General features: G+C 54.2%; 6 protein-coding genes across 6 annotated transcripts; 4 read left to right on the top strand and 2 right to left on the bottom strand.

Annotated features, from left to right (window-relative positions):
• Nucleotides 1–170: 170 nt before the first annotated feature.
• On the bottom strand, nt 171–3601 carry LTHEOB_3757 (uncharacterized protein; the record flags this gene model as incomplete). Its single annotated transcript, XM_035512715.1, has 6 exons — nt 171–1380; nt 1663–1684; nt 1740–1834; nt 1887–2158; nt 2211–2856; nt 3102–3601. The coding sequence occupies 6 exons, from the start codon at nt 3599–3601 to the stop codon at nt 171–173; spliced, it is 2745 nt and encodes a 914-aa protein (XP_035362845.1).
• A 675-nt stretch (nt 3602–4276) lies between these two features.
• On the bottom strand, nt 4277–5369 carry LTHEOB_3756 (Farnesyl pyrophosphate synthetase; the record flags this gene model as incomplete). Its single annotated transcript, XM_035512714.1, has 2 exons — nt 4277–5203; nt 5256–5369. 2 exons carry the CDS (start codon nt 5367–5369, stop codon nt 4277–4279), a joined length of 1041 nt encoding a protein of 346 aa, XP_035362844.1.
• Nucleotides 5370–5737: 368 nt separating this feature from the next.
• On the top strand, nt 5738–7761 carry LTHEOB_3755 (Tetratricopeptide TPR-1; the record flags this gene model as incomplete). Its single annotated transcript, XM_035512713.1, has 2 exons — nt 5738–5838; nt 5895–7761. The coding sequence occupies 2 exons, from the start codon at nt 5738–5740 to the stop codon at nt 7759–7761; spliced, it is 1968 nt and encodes a 655-aa protein (XP_035362843.1).
• An 873-nt stretch (nt 7762–8634) lies between these two features.
• On the top strand, nt 8635–9984 carry LTHEOB_3754 (Esterase lipase; the record flags this gene model as incomplete). Its single annotated transcript, XM_035512712.1, has 1 exon — nt 8635–9984. One exon carries the CDS (start codon nt 8635–8637, stop codon nt 9982–9984), a length of 1350 nt encoding a protein of 449 aa, XP_035362842.1.
• A 1219-nt stretch (nt 9985–11203) lies between these two features.
• LTHEOB_3753 (Flavin-containing monooxygenase) lies at nt 11204–12673 on the top strand (the record flags this gene model as incomplete). Its single annotated transcript, XM_035512711.1, has 1 exon — nt 11204–12673. The coding sequence occupies one exon, from the start codon at nt 11204–11206 to the stop codon at nt 12671–12673; it is 1470 nt and encodes a 489-aa protein (XP_035362841.1).
• Nucleotides 12674–13024: 351 nt separating this feature from the next.
• Nucleotides 13025–18113, top strand: LTHEOB_3752 (BRCT domain-containing protein; the record flags this gene model as incomplete). Its single annotated transcript, XM_035512710.1, has 2 exons — nt 13025–13081; nt 13272–18113. 2 exons carry the CDS (start codon nt 13025–13027, stop codon nt 18111–18113), a joined length of 4899 nt encoding a protein of 1632 aa, XP_035362840.1.
• Nucleotides 18114–18581: the final 468 nt, after the last annotated feature.

Genomic DNA, 18581 nt, shown 5'->3' with positions numbered 1-18581 from the left:
CCAATCGGTCGCGACTCTGCGACGTGAAACAGCCGTCGAGTGCGCAGCGGACGGCAATAGTACTCGGCATGAAGATGGATCGAAGGCATAAAGGCTCGCGGAAGGCTCTTTTCTTTGCGTTTCAAGCTTGCGCCGAGACCTCTACCATTTGCAGATACTTCCACGCAGAATCAGTCCTCAGTAAGATCCAGAACCTCCACTTCCGTAGTCTTCTGTTTGACTTCTCTCCTCATCTCCTCAGTATTCTTGAGCGGCGTCAAATCGACACTTTCCATCTCTGCAGCCTTGCGCTTGACCGACTCCCTCGACCCAGGTGTATTCCTCAGCGGTGTCGACGTCGGCCCACGCGCATTGCTGGGCCCCGGAGTTGCAGGCGCGCGCTGAGCATTTCCAGACTGTGACGCTAAGGGCTGCGTACTGTGGGCTGCGGAGGAAGTACCCTTTGCCAGCGGTGGACCCAAAGGTGGTCTTGTTCCAGAAGGTCCCGCCACCGGCGCCCTCGATTCTGGCCCAGTGGGTGCCGCCGTCGCTTTCCGCGCGTACTTCTTCGACATGATGATCGAACACTCATCGCCCAAAATCTGCGGCAGATCAACAAGCTTGCCCAATTCTCTCATTTTCTCATCGAAGGCGGCCGCGCGCTTCATCCAGCGCTCTCTCTTTTGCGCGTTATTGTCCACTGTTTTCGTTACCACCATGGTGTACGGATCGCGTTGATGGTTCGTGCGGTGGTCGCAGGGTGTGTAGTTCAGCTTCTTGTGAATGTGGTGGCGTCCCTTCTTGTTTCCTCTGAAGCGCCATACACGCTCAGTCGGGTCGCGAAGGAAGTCGTTCAATTTCCGGCAGTCCAAACAATAGCAGCTCACCCCGTCCATGGCCCAGTCGGGCTCTCTGATGGGTTCTTTGCGGACATAACGCAAAAGGTACTGTTTGATTGTTGTTTGAAAGAGAGAGCGGAAAGGCTGGCTCGTGGGATCCGCTGGGCTATGCCAACGTGGCTTCACAAGCCCCTCGAGGAATTCCGAGAATATGAAATCCAAATCCAAAACATTCATTCGGGATATTTCAGCTTCAGTCTTCTGTGCGAGAGTGCTTAGCTCGCCATGGAAACCGACATCGCGGAGGTGTAGTAGAAATTCAGCCAACATATCGCCTTCGATTGGCGGAAGCCTTTCGTCTTTCTTCAGGTAAGCTGCCTCTAGAGTGATCGTTCGAGCATCCACAGAGAGATTGAATCCGTGCAAAATGGAGCTGAGTACAGTCTTGAAGGTTCCAGGATCCGCGATCGCAGCTTTATGGGCTGGGTTCACGCTAAAGAATATCAAGAATCGGATCAGTGCCGCAGTGTTGGTCGAGTTATTCTGAAGCAGCTGAAGAATTCTATGCACATTAGCCGGTTGGCAGAAACCCCACATGCTGTACTTAACTTTCATGTCTGCCACTGGTGCTTTTCTCGCATTTCCAAATCCAGGCAAGTTCAGCGGAATCTTCCAACCAAACCTTTGACGCATTTTGAAGAACGTGTGTCAGCTTCTCCTCTTTCCACGCCTCGAAATCTTCATCCTCCTGTAGTAACCCTAGTTTTTCTTTATCTTCATCCGCACTAATGATACAGTCTTTCAGGGCCACTAAATATTCCCACCAAGAGCTGATGACGCATACTCGTGGAAGCGCTTGATCAAGACTATACATATAAATCAGTGTGGAGCACAGATACGCTTGGATAGTGCATTATATACCCTTTACGAAGCAGTTGAAAGCTACCTGTCCATAGCCATCGGGAGACAGATTGTAGATCATCGGGTGGCAATTTAGTGCGGACCAAGGCAGTTGCCTGGTTGAATAAGGAGATATCCTTCACAGATCCAGCAGCCGACACGACGGACCCGAGAAGCTCATCACGCTTCTCTATTCTGGGTGGGTCCTTCCTGTTGATTTTCTCCTGCTCGTTCAAAGCATAGTGGCAGACCTGGACCAGGTTATTGCGACGTTCGGGTTCGGAGGGATTCGTCCGCTGTTGTCTCTCCAAATACTTTATGATTCCTCGGAGCCTTTGCTCTTTGGTTGGTTTTCCCCGTGAACCATATAGCGGAGAAACCCACTCGAATTGGTGTAAAAGAAATTTGCCAAAATGTTCTCGAGGCACAATAACCAAAGCCTGAAGTTGTCAGCAAAAAAATCCAACTCTCCAAGATATCATTGCTCCATACCGCCCTTCTGTACCAGTGAGTAGCAGTGCATCCGGCATTCCCTGTATAGCCTTCGTAATCTTCATCGTCAGGCCCGTTCTCCTTGAACGAATGCTCCTGGATGATGTCTTCCATACCGATTTCGACCTCAGTAGCCACCTCGGTGCCGAAACGATCAACTACACGCGTCAACTTCACTGAGCTGTCAAACTCGTCGTCAATAAAATGGTGGCTTTTCTCCCTTTCCGGAGCATCCCAGTCCTCGTCATCGGTGTAGTAGTCATATTTGTTATCATCACTTTCGTTCGGTTCCGCAGCCCCCATCCGCATGCGCTCAAAGCTGGCGAGGAACATCTCGAGGCCAAGTGAATCGCAAGTTTCTTTGAACATGAGAGCAATTTTGCGATCTTGACTCTTCAAAGAGTCCAGTCGCAAACTCGCGTCGGTATATTGGTGATCCAGGAGGTAAACGACTCTGCTCCGAGATGATGGGTCCAACGTGTACTCGGTTTTCCAGGCCTTTAGATTGTTTCGGAGGATTGCACGGTCTCTCAAGGTTGTGGTAGCCGAGAGGGATCCGGGTGGCCCATCTGCTATGAGGTTGTATGTCAAGACCCAGCGGTATCCAGAAATCACTTCTTTGACTTCGTGCTCAACATCGGAATACCTGGCACGAGAGGTCAGCGAGCGTGCAGCACGTAGTTAATAGGGCGTGACCGCCTACCAAGCGATTCAAGACGGCATGCAGTCTGAGCTTGTCAGTATCTTGGTGTTCTTTGCATGGCTTGCATGGACATCGCCTCCTTCGTGTGGCGAGGGAAGGCAAATAACGAGCGTGCCGAACATGCCCGGAGTTTTCTCAGTGCTGATGCTTGTCAGCTGTCGATCGATACGAGTTCGTTTCCCACATACTCTCTGTGAACTTTGAACATGGCGCCTTTCTCATACAAGAGCATTTTGTAGAGCTTTCCGCGGAAAGTGCCGGATACTCCAAGCTCGTGTTGAACGGCGGCGAGCACCCTGGGCATCAAGTCCTTGTTCCATCTCGGCTCCGTTATGGAAAACTTTGCCGGGTTGAGCTCCCACGTATTCCGGACCGATGTATCAATAACTGTCTCTTCGCCTCGACCAAAAGGTGCTTGGTGACAGGCTTGTGCTATCGCTCGTGCAGTTTCCGGATTCAAAGGTAATTGGATGGGGCCTACACCCTCTACGGTGATCTTTGGATCTACGAATGCCAATCTCAATTCCATGGAGCAAGCAAAAGAGCCAAAGGGGTTGATTTTGCGCAGCAACTCGTCAAGATTTTCATTGACATCATCGGGGCCGATTCCGTACGAGCTGGACTCATCCGAATCAAATGTCTCGTTGTCGCTCTCCGAAGCGCTTCCAAGGTCGACTATGTCAACCATGATTCCGAGTGGTGAAGAAATGAAGATTTAACAGTAGGCGAATGTTGAGAGGGAGAGAAAAGGTTTGACGAATTTAGTCGGGTTGACGCGTCGGCTACCTTAAGTTCGCGTCCCGTTGACCACACTAAAACCAAGTCATGTGCAAGGTCGCTTTCACCAGACGTTGGCAGAACTTAGGGACTCATTCATGTCCTGATATTGCCCACTTAGGAAGACTGCAGCGCCTCTTGTGAACTCTTTTCGGATCTAGCATGTGAGAAACGTAACCAGGATATCGCTAAAAAAAAAATATGCATTGCAGTGCCTCGCTTAGTGCATCTGGGGTTGGGAGAAGCAAACCGCGCTAAGCTCTGAGCTATTCATTCCATGCTAATGGCCATCTGTCGCCCTCATGTGAGTCATGGATGGAGCTGACCCCGCTAGTTTGCATGACAGGCACCTAAGCATGAAGCAGATTCGTTCAGAATTGCAACGTGCTCAAGGTGGTTGAAGCTCTTGTTCAGATATGTCGCGCATTTGCCAGTACATCCTCACAATTGCAATACCTGATAGGCGAATCGGTCTCATCGTTAGCTTGTGGACGTCATGATGGGTATCTGCTTTATTATTAATTGTAACTGTATCTTTCGTAGTCTTGATTCGCGTATCGACCACTCTGCTCATGCTCGCATGCGCTTATTTGCTGCGCTTGTAGATCTTCCTGAGGAACTCCTCGAAGACCTCCTTCTTCAGACCCTCACTCTCATCAATCTCCGAGATCATCTTCTTGATCTCACCGACGCGCTTCTCCTCGTAGTCCTCGTAGATCTTCTTGAGCTTCAGCTCATCGTAGAGCTTCTTGACCTCGGCCTCGCAAGCGCTGTCCTTGCGGCCATAGTTCTTCTCGAGCACAGCGCGCTGCTCAGGCGTGGCAACCTTGAGCGCCTGGTTGACCAGCCACGAGCACTTGTTGTCCTGAATGTCCGTGCCAATCTTGCCCAGCACCGTCGGGTCGGCGAAGTTGTCAAGGTAGTCGTCCTGGATCTGGAAGTACTCGCCCATGGGGATGAGGATGTCCTTCGCGATCTGGAGGTTCTTGGGCGTAGCCTTGTCGCAGAAGTGCAGGGCAAGGGCAACGGGGAGGTAGAAGCTGTAGTAGGCGGTCTTGTAGATGACGATGAAGGTGTACTTCTCGAGCGAGAAGTTGTCGAGGTCGACTTTGTCCTCGGGGGCCGTGAGCAGGTCGCAAGCCTGGCCCAGCTCGGTCTGGAAGGTGACCTCGTGGAAGAGCTCAACAAGGTCAATGTACTTTTCCTTGTTCTCGCGGAAGTACTTCTTCAGCAAGATGTAGATGGCCGACTCGAGCATGAAGGCGTCGTTGATGGCGATCATGCCAACATCAGGCATGAGGTACCAGCACGGGCTGCCGCGGCGGGTCTTGGAGCTGTCCATGATATCATCCGAAACGAGGAAGAAAGCCTGGAGGAGCTCAATCATCCAGCCGAGAGTGGCGGAGTGAAAGAATTCATCCTTGGACAGGTCGCGGCCGAGCAGGAGGGACGAGGTATCGACGACCGACATACCGCGGTTGCATTTGCCGCCGACAGTGTTGTGGTTCAAGCTCTAGAGCCGGGTGTGAGTGTCGTCCAATTGACGGGAGCTTGTAGCAACATACGTTCTTGAACCACACGAGGGCATTGTCGGGAAGGCTGTATTGCTTGCAGTGAGCAAGCAGGTCCTCGACAAGCTGCGGGAAGACGCTCTCGAATTCCTTGAGGGTGACGGGCATTGTGACAGATGACAATGAGCAATTGGCGCCTGCAGCGAGGAGATGGAAGGCAGAGGATGGAGGAGGGGTGAGGGGTGTTGAGCTCTAATCAAAGGGTCCAATGGAAGGCGGTGGAGCCTGGCGTAAACAATTCGGGTCGCCGACCTAGGCTCGCCGAAGTACCGCCGGCGGGCGTGTTTACGCGCTGCGGAGGAAAGCACAGCCCTTCGTCACAGCTTCCGCGCGATGCGAGCTTGAAGAGAGAGAGAGCTCCAATAATTCGTGCCCTCGTCGCACAGCCACACGAACTTCCAAACACAGCTGTCCGAGACATTATCAGTACCGGCTCATCACCACTGTTCGCTTTGCGCGGGGCTGCTGCAACCACAATGAGCGGCCTCACCGAAAGCGACTCCGCGCAGCTACAGGCTCAGCTCCGCCACGCTATTGTCGCGTGCAACGAGCGATGCCTCTACCAGTCCTCCAAATGGTCCGTTGCTGATTTTCCTCTGCGCCGTACTAGCAAGCCTGACAATGGTGGCCCAGGGCGGCCGAGCTTCTCAATTCTTTCGAGTCAACCGACCTAACCTATGGCTCAGATACGGATGCTGATTCTCCGGTCGAAGAAGAACCACCCACGAAGAAAAGTCCATTTCCCTTGGATCCCATCGAGTCGTCGTTGGAGTCGAAAGAACTACACAAATTCCTTCTTGCAAAATCGTTCTTCGACTGTCGCGAGTACGACCGTTGCGCCGCCGTCTTCATACCCGCATCTGCATCGGGCGCGCCCGCTCCGACTCCGTCGGCACCTTCACCAGCCAAGTCAAAGTCAAGTCATAAGGGAAAAGCAAAGGCGAAGAGTTCAGAAGATGCAGAGCCGGCGACGGTCTCACTGTCCGGGATCAGCCAGAAGTCGTTGTTTTTGGCTCTCTATGCGAAATACATGGCAGGGGAGAAGCGCAAGGACGAGGACAGTGAAATGATACTTGGGCCAGCCGATGGTGGCGCAACAATCAACAAGGAGCTCAAGGGCATCTCCAGGATACTGGAAGATTGGTTCAATGAGCGCAGCGCTGAAGGCAAGGAAAGCTCAGGATGGTTGGAATATCTTTACGGCATTGTCATGGCCAAGAGCAAGAATGAGGAACTGGCGAAGCAGTGGTTGATGAAGAGTGTGCACTTGTATCCCTACAACTGGGGTACATGGCAAGAGCTATCATCTCTGATCAGCTCGGCAGAAGAACTGAGCCTGATCACGGAGCAACTACCTCGGAACCTCATGACCTTCCTCTTCCACATCTACACCAGCCAGGAGCTCTACCAATCTACCGAGCAGATCCACAATGAGCTCACGCAGGTCCAGACCATTTTCCCCAACAGTGCTTTTCTCAAAACACAACGAGCACTGCTCTACTATCATTCAAAAGATTTTGAGGAAGCCGAATCAATTTTCTCCTCACTCCTTGTAACCGATCCCTATCGCCTTGACGCTCTCGACAACTACTCCAATATTCTCTACGTCATGGCTCTCCGTCCGAAACTGGCCTTTCTCGCTCAACTAGCCACAGCCAACGATAAATTTCGACCAGAGACCTGTTGCGTGGTCGGCAACTACTACTCGCTTAAATCTGAACACGAAAAGGCTGTCATGTACTTCCGCCGTGCGCTCACACTGGATCGAAACTTCCTATCTGCGTGGACGCTAATGGGTCACGAATACGTCGAGATGAAGAACACACACGCAGCCATCGAATCATACCGGCGCGCAGTCGATGTCAATCGCAAGGACTACCGCGCATGGTACGGTCTTGGGCAGACGTACGAGATGCTCGAAATGTACAGCTACGCATTGTTCTACTTCCAGCGCGCAGCGAGTCTTCGGCCCTACGATCCCAAGATGTGGCAGGCCGTAGGCAAGTGCTTTGCAGAAGTCGGTAAGATCGCCAATGGAATCCGCGCCTACAAGCGCGCGTTAGTCGCAGGCAGCTACTATGACGGTGGCAGCGGCAGTTTCGGCGGCAACCCGGGCGAGGGCGGAGCGCTGGCATCCGGCATTCTCGATCCTGAGACACTGTACCAGATCGCGCTGCTGTACGAGCGCCTCGATGACCGCGAAGAGTGCGCCGCATACATGGAGCTTTGTTTGGCGCAGGAGGAAGGACCAGAACCTGATCCCGATGACCCAAATAGTCCAGGAAGCCTGGGCGACGGTGAGAGTTTGGGCGTCGGCGTAACACCGACGACGAGCAAGGCGAGGATGTGGCTGGCTAGGTGGGCATTCTTCAATAAGGATTACCAGCGTGCGATGGAGTTGGCGAACGAGCTGTGTCAGGATGGTGTGGACGTAGAGGATGCCAAGGCGTTGGTGAGAGATGTAAGAGCGAGAATTGAGAGGGAGAGGGGGAAGGGCTGATAATGGTGGATGATAGACAGTGTTTCTTCGAATGACGAATGTCTGTTTTACCACTGTCAGCTCCATAGACGCGAGTCTCTTGTGCTATCTGGGTTGACTCAAGCTGACTAGCGGGGCCTCTCAGAACCGCCTAGCTATTATTCATTTTAATCTACCTATTAGTCTGCTGCACGAAAAGTAGGGTGCTGTGAAGACCCTTATATTGCAGCGTTCTTTTCTTTTTTTTTTTTTACTGTGCCTTCTTGGTCGCCATGGGAGAAAGGAGAAAGGCGTGTTGAAGAAATGGGTTGCGGACCCACTGAAGGATGCGTCTCCGCAAGTGCGGGCGGGAGCGATGACGCCAGTCAAGGCACGCCGAGTGGGGATCGGCACCGTCCTCCGCTGACCTCCGCGTCGTCCAGAACGTTGGCATGAGCGAACTTCGAACAGCTTTCCTCAAGTGCACAGCCTCCTCTTCATGAAGCATCAGCTTATCCTAACTCGGGGACGGTTGAGGTCCAGCCGCCTCTGCAGGGTCCTTGGCTAATCGATCTGAACCATAGATCAGCCCCCGAGCCTCACGGGCCTAGCCTTGGATGACGTTGACTCCCCTCTCAAGGATGCGGCGCCACGAGGCCACAGGCACTCCGCCGGTGGGCACTGTGCGATAACGTAGGTGGGCGTCCTACTGTCCCCTTTGTGTTGTCTTCGCCGCCACCAGCGGCGTTCCTTCTCTATCCTTCCTGGGCTGCCTTATGACGAAGGTGCTCCACCACTGATCTACACCTGTTTGCGAACGCCGCCCGGATTAAGCTCCGCAAGTCCCAACTTATATTCCTACTTTTTTTACGCCCTGCTCCCCTCTTCCTCTACAGCTTCCACTCCACCGTCGTCATGGGCGGCGACGAATCAGACATTGCTTTCAAAGAGAGCAGCACCGAGCACGTAAACTCCGATGTCAACTCCACCAGCGACGAGTCTCACATCGATCTGACGCACCGGTCCGAACGTCGCGGGCGCACCACCCTCCTCCATCAGTTCCTCAGGCCGTTCCGCAGCCATCTAGTCAAGCCCAGCGATCCGCACCCCCCAGGCTCTCCACGCCTGACCCCGCACCCGTCATGCACCAAAATCTGCGCCGTCCATGAGCGCAAGGTCGCCGACGTGTGGATCTACGACCTGCAGCCAGAGGAGACTTTCCAGACGACACATGAAATCACGGCTTCGGTTGCGGCATCGCACCTGACGACGGCGGGCGAGATCGCGCGCGAGGCCAAAGAGGAAGACACGCTGGAGAAGAATTCGTCGCGCAACACTGGCATCGTGCGCCGGCTGTACTACATCGCGGGGGGCAGCTGGCGCGAGCCGCCCAGCCACCAGCACTGGAAGTTCATGGCCAAGCTGGCTGCCGCCACGCCCGGCACCGCCGTCAGCGTTATCAGCGTGCCGCTCGCTCCCAACGAAACAGCCAGCACCGTTTTTCCGCGCCTGTTAACCTTGTATGAAAAGGTTATGGAGGAGTCGATTAAGAGGGGAGAGCGCGCTCTTTGGGGCGGGGATAGCAGTGGAGGAAACATTGTGCTGGGGCTCATTGGAGAGGCACTGCGCGTGGGCAGGTCGGGACCTCCCGCGAATGAACCTGTTCATGTTGAGCACGATGGCGCTGCGGGGCAGAGTGACGTTAATGGAGAGACTGAGCTGAAGCCGGCGTCGAGACCTGAACTCGAGCGCGGGACGACATCGGCTGAGGTTCAGGAGTTCGCGGTTGACGAGTCCCTGCCGGTCGAGCAAAGGGTTGGCATCAAGCCACTGCCGGCGCCGTCGGCTCTTCTGATCATATGCCCCAGCGTGGACGCTCGTCGCGTGAATGGTGACATCGAGGCACTCCAGGATAAGGACCCGATATTGATCGCCGAGCAGAGTAAGCAGCAGGCGGAAGATTGGGCAGGCGATTGGTCACTTGATGACGAGCGAATCAGCCCGGCTATCAATCATGACGCCGAAGATAATCTGGTGCGGCTGCTTTCGGAGAAGAAGGTCAAGGTGCACGGAGTGACGGCAGGTTACGACATTCTCAGCCCTGACGCAATATTATTGAGGGAAAGGTTGGAGAAAGGAGGTGTCTGGGGTAAATGGTTGCATTGGGACAAGCAGATGCATTGCTTTCCGCTGGCCTGGTTCTACGGAATACCGGAAAGTAAGGAAGGATTACATTGGATCATAGACGTCCTGAAAGATGAGTAGATTGCGTGCTAGAAGGAAGATGGGTCTGCGACAGATATTTGGATATCAGAAAGGATGTATAGATGCCCAAGACTCCCGCCTCCAGTAGTTGATGCATTTTTACCAAATTTGGAAAGAATGGTACGCGATCTACCGCCAATATTTGCTCTGATGACGATCAGTTCGGATGCCGACGGCTTCCGTGCCCGTGCGGCTCCACATTCGTGGCTGCAGACATCCCTCCCTATACGGCTTTACATTCGGGTCCGCCATTTGTCCATGCTCCGGAAGGTACAGTACGCGCCACGTCAAATGACCACCCGTACCCCACAGCGTCCCCTCCTGCAAAGGCTCTTGGTAGACACAGGAGTCGGCTGTATGAATCCCTCCGTTTCGGCAACTTTGAAATATATGGGCTCATGGACCGGCCATGTGAGTCTCCCCGGTGTTGTCTCTCCTTCGTGTTCGGGTTCCAAGCGGAGCCATGTGCGTGGGAGCGTCTCCAAATAGGGCAAATACATGACTTTTGAGTTAAGCGCACGGTTTCTGATTGGTGCACCACATCAGATCTCTACAAGACGACCTCGGTACGATTGTAGGATTATAAGGGCCAAAGTTGGGTTCCTCGCACTGGCTAGAGCGATTAGTATGCCCTCGCCACCATCTCGCTGTCCGAGGACTCCTAGCGTAGCCATGCAACGGCAATGATCGCTCTTCCAGCAGAGTTCAAGCATCAAGCTACGTCAATATCGATCCAACTAACCCTTTCGGCACGAGGGGAATACGCACGTAGGCGCCGGACTGGCTCGCAGCTAGATGTGTAGTGTGCAGCCGTCTGACGCTTGTGCGAAAGGAGAAGATGCCTCGGTGTTGCCCCAGGATTTGTGCGCCGCACAGCAAAAGCTTGGCCTCCAGTGCTGGCTCTGGCGGCGCATCATTTTTCGGCCGATGGAGGACATTTGCGTAAGTGGAGCCCCCCATAAAAATTGCGGGTAACAAGACCGAGGCACATACCACCTGTATCAGTCGCGATTTCCGTTGCTCCCGTTGATTTATAAAGAATCGTGCTGCCTCTTGACCGCAAAGCTGCAACATTCAAACCGCGCCCACTCACACGCCAACTTCTTTTTTCGCGACAACTCTGCCTCTGCAGCAAGATCCCGCCTCAAACAGAACATATTCTGCCGGGCTTGATCGACATCACGCCACACCTAACTTCAACGCTACAGCAACCACAACAATGGCCGCAAAACCAACCGACTACGATATCATCATTGTCGGGGCTGGCATCTCTGGTGTCAATGCCGCCTACCGAATTCAAACGCAGCTGCCGCCAGGCACAACCTACACGATTCTGGAAGCGCGCGATAATATGGGCGGTACCTGGGATCTCTTCAAGTATCCTGGCATTCGCTCCGACTCGGACCTTTACACTTTTGGGTTCCCTTTCCGCCCCTGGACCAAGGAAAATGCCATTGCGGATGGACCGTCCATTGTCAACTACATCAAGGATACGGCAGCGGAATACGGCATTGACCAGCATATCCAGTTCCGTCATAAGCTTTTGTCGGCCAATTGGTCTTCGGAATCCCAGACATGGTCATTGGACGTCGATGGAGATGGCACAAGAAAGAGGTTGAATTCGTCATTCATGATCATGGCCACGGGCTATTACGACTACAATGAGCCGCTGCAGACAACCATCCCGGGTCTCGAGAATTTCAAGGGTTCCATCGTGCATCCGCAGTTTTGGCCTGAAGACTTGGACTACTCGAACAAGAAGATTGTCATCATTGGCAGCGGCGCGACCGCCATTACCCTCCTTCCGAATCTCGCAGAGAAGGCCTCTCACGTCGTCATGCTTCAACGCTCGCCTGGCTACATCGTTTCCCTTCCTTCTGTTCGGCCCCTCGACCACATCGCCCGCTCAATCCTCCCCGCCTCGCTCGCCAATGCCCTCATCCGCTGGCGTTTTCTGATAACAAGCTACCTCTTCTATCATTTCTGCCGCGTCTTCCCTAACGTCGCGCGAACCCTCATCCGCCGTGGCACCGTCCCGCAACTCCCCAAGAACGTTCCCCATGATCCGCACTTCGTCCCCAACTACAACCCGTGGGAACAACGTATGTGCATGTGTCCGGATGGCGACTTCTACAAGGCGCTTCAAGAAGGAAAGGCATCCATCACGACCGGGCGGATCAAAACCGTCGTCGACGGCGGCATCGAGCTCGAAGATGGCTCGCGTATCGACGATGTCGACATGATCGTCACCGCCACAGGGCTAAAGGTCCAACTGGCCGGCGGCGCTCAGATCAACGTCGATGGGGAACGGATCGATCCGGGCAAGAAGTTCATTTGGAAAGGGCTCATGCTGCAGGACGTCCCCAACCTGGCATACGTCATCGGCTACACCAACGCCTCGTGGACGCTGGGTGCGGACGCGACGGCCCAACTCGTGACGCGTCTGATCAAGCACATGCGTGGCAAGGGTATCACGAGCGCTGTGCCGCGCATTGAGAGCCCAGAAGACCTGAAGCCGATGCCGGTGTTGAATCTCAGCTCGACGTATCTCCACAAGGCGGAAGGCGCGCTGCCCAAGGCGGGTGATAAGGGCCCGTGGGTGGCGAGGAAGAGCTATTTTACTGACATTTGGAATGCGAAGTTTGGGGATATCAAGACGGGCCTGCAGTTCTATAGAGTCTCGACGTAGACTCCTACGCAACACTGCGTGCAGCGTTCAGCTGGCATGTCTTTTCACGCGCATATCAGTCGTCGGGTTCTGTTGCGGCGCTCGGTGTATGGATTTTTGAGGATTTCATGTATTTATCGAGCGTGTATTGGCAGAATATATCGAACCGTGGAACCGCGAGAAACGCGTGGCAGTGTAGAAGAGTGGCATCATGACGCATGGTTTAATTTGTTTGCCGAATTGGGCCTACGGGCACGTGTTAGCGCGTTGTGGTGGCAGTCGCGTCGGGGACCTAACACATTTAGCCATGAAGGTCTGGCGTCTTTGTTGCCTAATGACGGCTTCGCAGAACTCTCCAACACATCTGCCATCATGGAGGACGACGAGGACACGCTGGACACGCAGCGCATAGCGGAGATCAGGATGTTGGTATGTAATGCAGCTCTTTCCCGCGCCCTTGCGCACCACCCCGGTTTGCCCCAGCGGAGCCCGCGCGCATATCCCGCTTTTATGCACTCATTGTGCACGTCGCACCGCTCCGTCGGTGCTGGACGTGCCAGGTACATGACTTGGAGAGAAAAGTTGCCGCTCACAAATCCATTTCTCTTGTTCACCGCAGACTTCGAGTCCAGTTCTGCCGCAGCCCGACGCGTCGCGTCTGCCTGAGCTCCCCGCCGCAGCACCAGCCAACCGCAACGCGCCAAACGCCGCTATCGCCATCGACGACGAGAATCACCACCACAACCCCGACGCTCACCACAACGCATCGCTGTCGAATTCGCCAAGCGCACACGACCCGCAGCCGTTTGACCATTGCACCGCCCGTCATCCCCGCCGTACCTGCCGCTCGTCTGCCCTCAATGCCCGTCCGATCCCGCACCTAACGCCGCACCGATCCGCTCCAATTGTCGCTTCCGCAGCAACGCCGTTCGACGCGTCGCAGTACACGCAGCGCAGGATGTACAACTCATTTAGCGGGTTCGAGGGTGGTGACACCCAGCCCATGGACTCGCAGCTGTACCGAGAGTACTCGACCGGACTTAAGGCGATGCTCACACATAAGGTTGCGCCAGGTGTGGTCGGCAACACGGACCAGACAGAAGACAATGTCGAGCAAGCGACCTATCAGGAGGGCCATACGGGACATGTCGACCTTCTCAGCGACTGGCAAAGTCCGGAGAAGAAGCACGATGCCACAGAGACGCAAGTGTCATTCGATGGCTCCACGGATGATGTGGAGGCAGACAAGTTTGGTCCGGATATGCAGATAGATGCAGTCACCCAACCGCGATTCGCGCAGCCTGAGACGCCTGCGACAACTGGGAAGAAGCGTAGCCGTCTTGGGGAGGTGCTGAGTTCAGTGACGCGCACGCCCGGCTCTGCCATTACTCCCAGCCTGTTCAACAATGGCACCGGTATGCCAGTGTTCTCTATGAGCCAAATGTTCAACCATACGCAAGGAAACTCCTCGCCGCAGCTCGATGCTCATCGCTCCGATCCAATCTTCCAACGCCCTTCGCCGAACCTCAACATGCGATTCTCATCCGATGCTCCCACTAACCTGTCTTCCCCTACGAAACCATATCAAAGTCCCTTCTCTCGCGCAGCTACTGAGCCTCGAGACACATACACGTCCATGAAAGAATCTCAGGATGTGCGCGATCGTCAACGCGTGGCTGAAATGGAAGTCGAGCTTGAACAACTCAAGTCTGAGGGATGGGATGAGTTCGAAGACGACAAAGCACATGAACAAAGGAAAAACGATAGGGCTGAAATTGAAAACGAAATACGATTCCTGAAGAACCGGATAAACGGCAACATAAGGAATCCTGCACTTACTCGGAGCGATACGGCTTTGTTCACTCCTGCCAGGTTAAATCTCAAGCAGAAGGCGGTTGTGGAGATCCCGGATGAGGTAGGAGACTCGGACTCAGAAGATGAGCTAATCTCTGATCCGCCGACCATCCAAAAACCCCTACGATTGTCCCAGCCGAACGGTGTGCAGGTCCCCATGACTTCCTCGCGACCACGGAGCTCTGTGCAAAGTCGACAAATTCATGATGCTGAATCTCCTTTGGTTACAGATGGTACCCCTAGCAGTCAAATCAGTGCTAAGAAGAGTCAGAGCCATGTCAACAGAACATTTAAGAAACTTCTCGAAGCCGGGGATGAGGTGGCAGTTGCCGATTCTCAACCACATAATTCGCAGACCCAGGAGGATAGCAACCCAATGCCGACCCATGTTCCTGACGCATCATCCCTGGACACTCGCATCGCACAATCACAGTATTCGGCCATGACCGATGGTAGGCGCGCGGAGGTGGACGCACACATCAGCAAGACACTCAAGACTTCGTCTATTCCCCGACCTCCCGTTAATACCAGCCAGATTGTTGCGGGGCTTGGCGACAGCGGGTATGCGGAAGATGCAGAGAAAGAAATTCCAAGTAGTCCGCCGATATTTCCGCCCGCGGATGATGATGACGAAAGTGACAATGGTGATCATATGAGATATGACCACGAGGATCACGACGGGATGGACATGAACGACGACTACGATAAGCCTGACTGTACCCAAATGGATGATGACGAAGGACCCGATTACATGGATTCCTCTAGCAGAGGCAGTGAGCAAGGGGATGATGAGGATGAGGTTGCCACTGTTGTCGCTCGTGAGGATGAAGGTCATGTAGGGGGCCATGGAGACCGTGTGGAAGCGGATGAGATGGCCAAAACACAGAAAGAGCAAGAGGCGCATGATGTTGCTGATGATCACGAAGACAACAGTGAGAATGTCGGAAGAGGAGAAGCTAACGCGAACATGACCGCAACACAAGCAAAGAAAACGGGGGAAACGCAAAACACAATTCCTGAAACAGACCCATTTGATGAGGAACCTGCTTCTTCCTCTCAACAGCAAGCAGCGGATCACTCTGCTGCAAATGCCGATACTACTCAAAACGCCGACAACGACACCGCGGCAGATAATGCACCAAGTGCTAGTCAGCAAGAGGATCAAAACGACGCTACCTCCATTGTAACCAAGTCTCGGGGAACAAATTACTACAACACCGCACATGCACACCTTTCCGCTCCAGCTTCGCCTCGCAAGTCGCAACAAAGCCCCTTGAAGCATTCAAGCCAGCGAACACCTCGATCCTCTCGTCCTGTTCGTCGTCTCACCGACATCGCTGCAGACCCTTCCCAACGCAACGAGCCGCTTGATGAGCTGGAAGATGCTATGGAGATCTTGAACGACGACGATAGAGAGTTTGCGGAAGTCATGGCTTTGTCACGTCCCGACTCTGGCTCATCGCCCTTCCGTCCCGCTAAGCGCATGAAGACGTATGGCCATCGAGCTCTGCGCGAATCACCTAAGAAGGCGAACAGGCCGCCGTCCGTGTCTCCCACTCCGGAGAATGGGAAACTAGTTCAAGACGTGGAGACGAATGAGAATGAGCAAGTTGCTGAAGCAGATATGGTTTTCACCAAGCCTGCCGCTTTGAAGAAAGCTAGAGCTTTGGGCCGTCTAGCCGAGAACCAGCCGCCGAAAAAGCAATCAGAAAAGGGTACCGCGGCAGAGTCCACTAAGCCAAGGAGTGCTCGTCAATGTCCTAAAGCTACTGAGAAGCCTCAGGTCCGATCGAAAGAGGTGTCAGGCAAAAGACGTGCGAAGCCTGCAGACCCTACGAATGAGCAGGAAGGTCTGGACAATGCAGTGCAGAATGAGGATGTCGACGAGGATCAGCAAGAAGAACCCAATGATCACCCTGCCTCACACCAGGACAACGCACAAGAGATTCTGGCTGAGCCTACCCAGATTGTCGCCCCCAACCGAATTTTCGCGCTCTTCAAAGGCTTCAAATCTGCATATTACCCCGCTACTTGCCTTGGCCGCTCACTCAATGACGGGGGTCAGTATCGCGTTCGTTTTGACGATGGTACTGTCGTAAATATTGAGAAGATGCATGTACGCAGCTGTCATTTGAAGGATGGCGACGTAGTCAAAGTCGATCTTCCAAATATGCGGAAGCACACGTACATTGTACGGGCTTTCAAGGACATTCTATCTGCTGAGCAGGTTGAGGAGTCCACTACCGAAGAGACAACTGTCCCTACAGATGTTTACGGTGCTAAAACAGTCGTCCTCGAAGCCAAGCCGCGAGGCACCTCAGCAGAGACCGTGGAAGTCCCTTTGGCCTACCTCTACATCACGACCTCTATGTGGATTCACTTCAAAGATCGCGTTTTCTCTCACCCATCCGAGGCTCTTGAAGTCAATGTGCGACCGCAGACGCCTTCCACAAACATGTCTGTTCCCGGCACGCCGGCTTCTGGGAAGACTCGCCGGACGGTGGTTCCGACACCTGGAGGGTCCGTTCAGCGTCCTGGTACTGCTGCACCACCACCTTTGACCTCCAGTCTCTTCTCCGGCATGGCCTTTGCATTGACACTACATGGACCTGATGATGAGCGCAATAGTATCACTAAGCTCATTCTTGAAAATGGCGGCCGTGTCCTCGACCCTGGGTTTGAGATCCTATTCTCAAGCAGTACTTCAGACGCGACGAGCCCTATGAAAACGCCTCTTACCGTCTCGAAAACTCCCAAAGCCACGCCTGCCGAAAAGAAGAAGGCTGCCGCACGATCCTCAGAGTCGACTTCTGCCACCCTCACATTGAACGCACAGGCTAGTGCCCTCGGCTTCGTCGCACTCATCTCCGACAAGCACTCTCGCCGCGCCAAATACATCCAAGCTCTCGCCCTGGGCCTGCCGTGCCTCTCGTATCACTGGCTCCTGGATTGCCTGTCATCTCACACCCTCCGCCCCTGGCAGCTCTACCTCCTCCCCGCCGGCGAGTCGGCGTTCCTGTCCGGCGCGGTCCGCAGCCGCGTCCTCGCTTCGCACTACGACCCGGCCGGCGACGACGCGAGGCTGGAAGCCGTGCTGAGCCGCCGCCAGCGCCTGCTCGAGGGAAAGAGCGTGTTCCTCGTGTTGTCCAAGGCCGAGCGCGGCCGCGCGTACCGGTTCCTCACGTCGGCCATGGGCGCCACGCGCGTCGCTTGGTGCCGCGATGTGAAGGAGGCGCGGAAGCGGCTGGAGAGCGGCGAGGAGGTGTGGGATTGGGTTTACGTGGATGGGGCGGAGGAGCAGCTCTTCCCGAGTCTTGCTGCTGCTACTGCTGCTGCCACTCCGTCGGTGGCGGCGGGGAAGAAGAGGAAGCGTGGTGGTGGTGCCGCCGCTGCTGGTGGTGGTGCCGGTCCTACGTCGTTTGCGTCGGCGGTGTCGGAGAGGACGGTGGGGAGCTCGGTCGTGGCGTCTTTTGCGGAGAGCGTTGGCGCTGAGAGGGAGAAGGAGACTGGAGGCGTGAAGGTGGTTGAGGTGGGTGGGAGGAAGGTGAAGGTTGTGGGAGACGAGTTCGTGATTCAGAGCTTGATCCTGGGAGCCTTGCTCGAGTGAGTGTGTGAGTAGATGGGTGGGGCCTTTTTTGATGGTGTGTTAATGGGTCTTTGCTTTCTAAACATATCTTTGCTTCACTTTTGCTACTTCAAGGAGTATGGGTGGGCAAGGTAAAGAAGCGGTTGCTTTTTTTTTTCTCTTTTTCTTTTTGTTTAGAAAGGGACAAAGGCGTTTCTGGAGGGGAGGCTGCGTATGCGCTTGAGAAGCAGGGTCGAGAATCTGTAAAGGGACAACGATTGCTGTACGAGAACTTTCGAGGGCGCCATCAGAGATACCACATTCCTGAGTATAAATTTATATAATTGCTTCCGACCCGTTGTAGCAGATACGAGGTCGCGACAGTGTTATGCCGGAAAGAAGTTTGTAAGTTAAGATGAACAAAGAAAAATTTGTGACTATTCTCAACTGCCACAATCCGTCAACCCAATAATGCGCATCTCGTGATTTCTGCGAGATTGCCGTGTTGTT

This window comes from Lasiodiplodia theobromae, assembly GCF_012971845.1.
Source record: "Lasiodiplodia theobromae strain AM2As chromosome Unknown scaffold_9, whole genome shotgun sequence".
Classification (NCBI taxonomy): Eukaryota; Fungi; Ascomycota; class Dothideomycetes; order Botryosphaeriales; family Botryosphaeriaceae; genus Lasiodiplodia; species Lasiodiplodia theobromae.
This window is presented reverse-complemented; position numbering and strand designations above follow the sequence as displayed.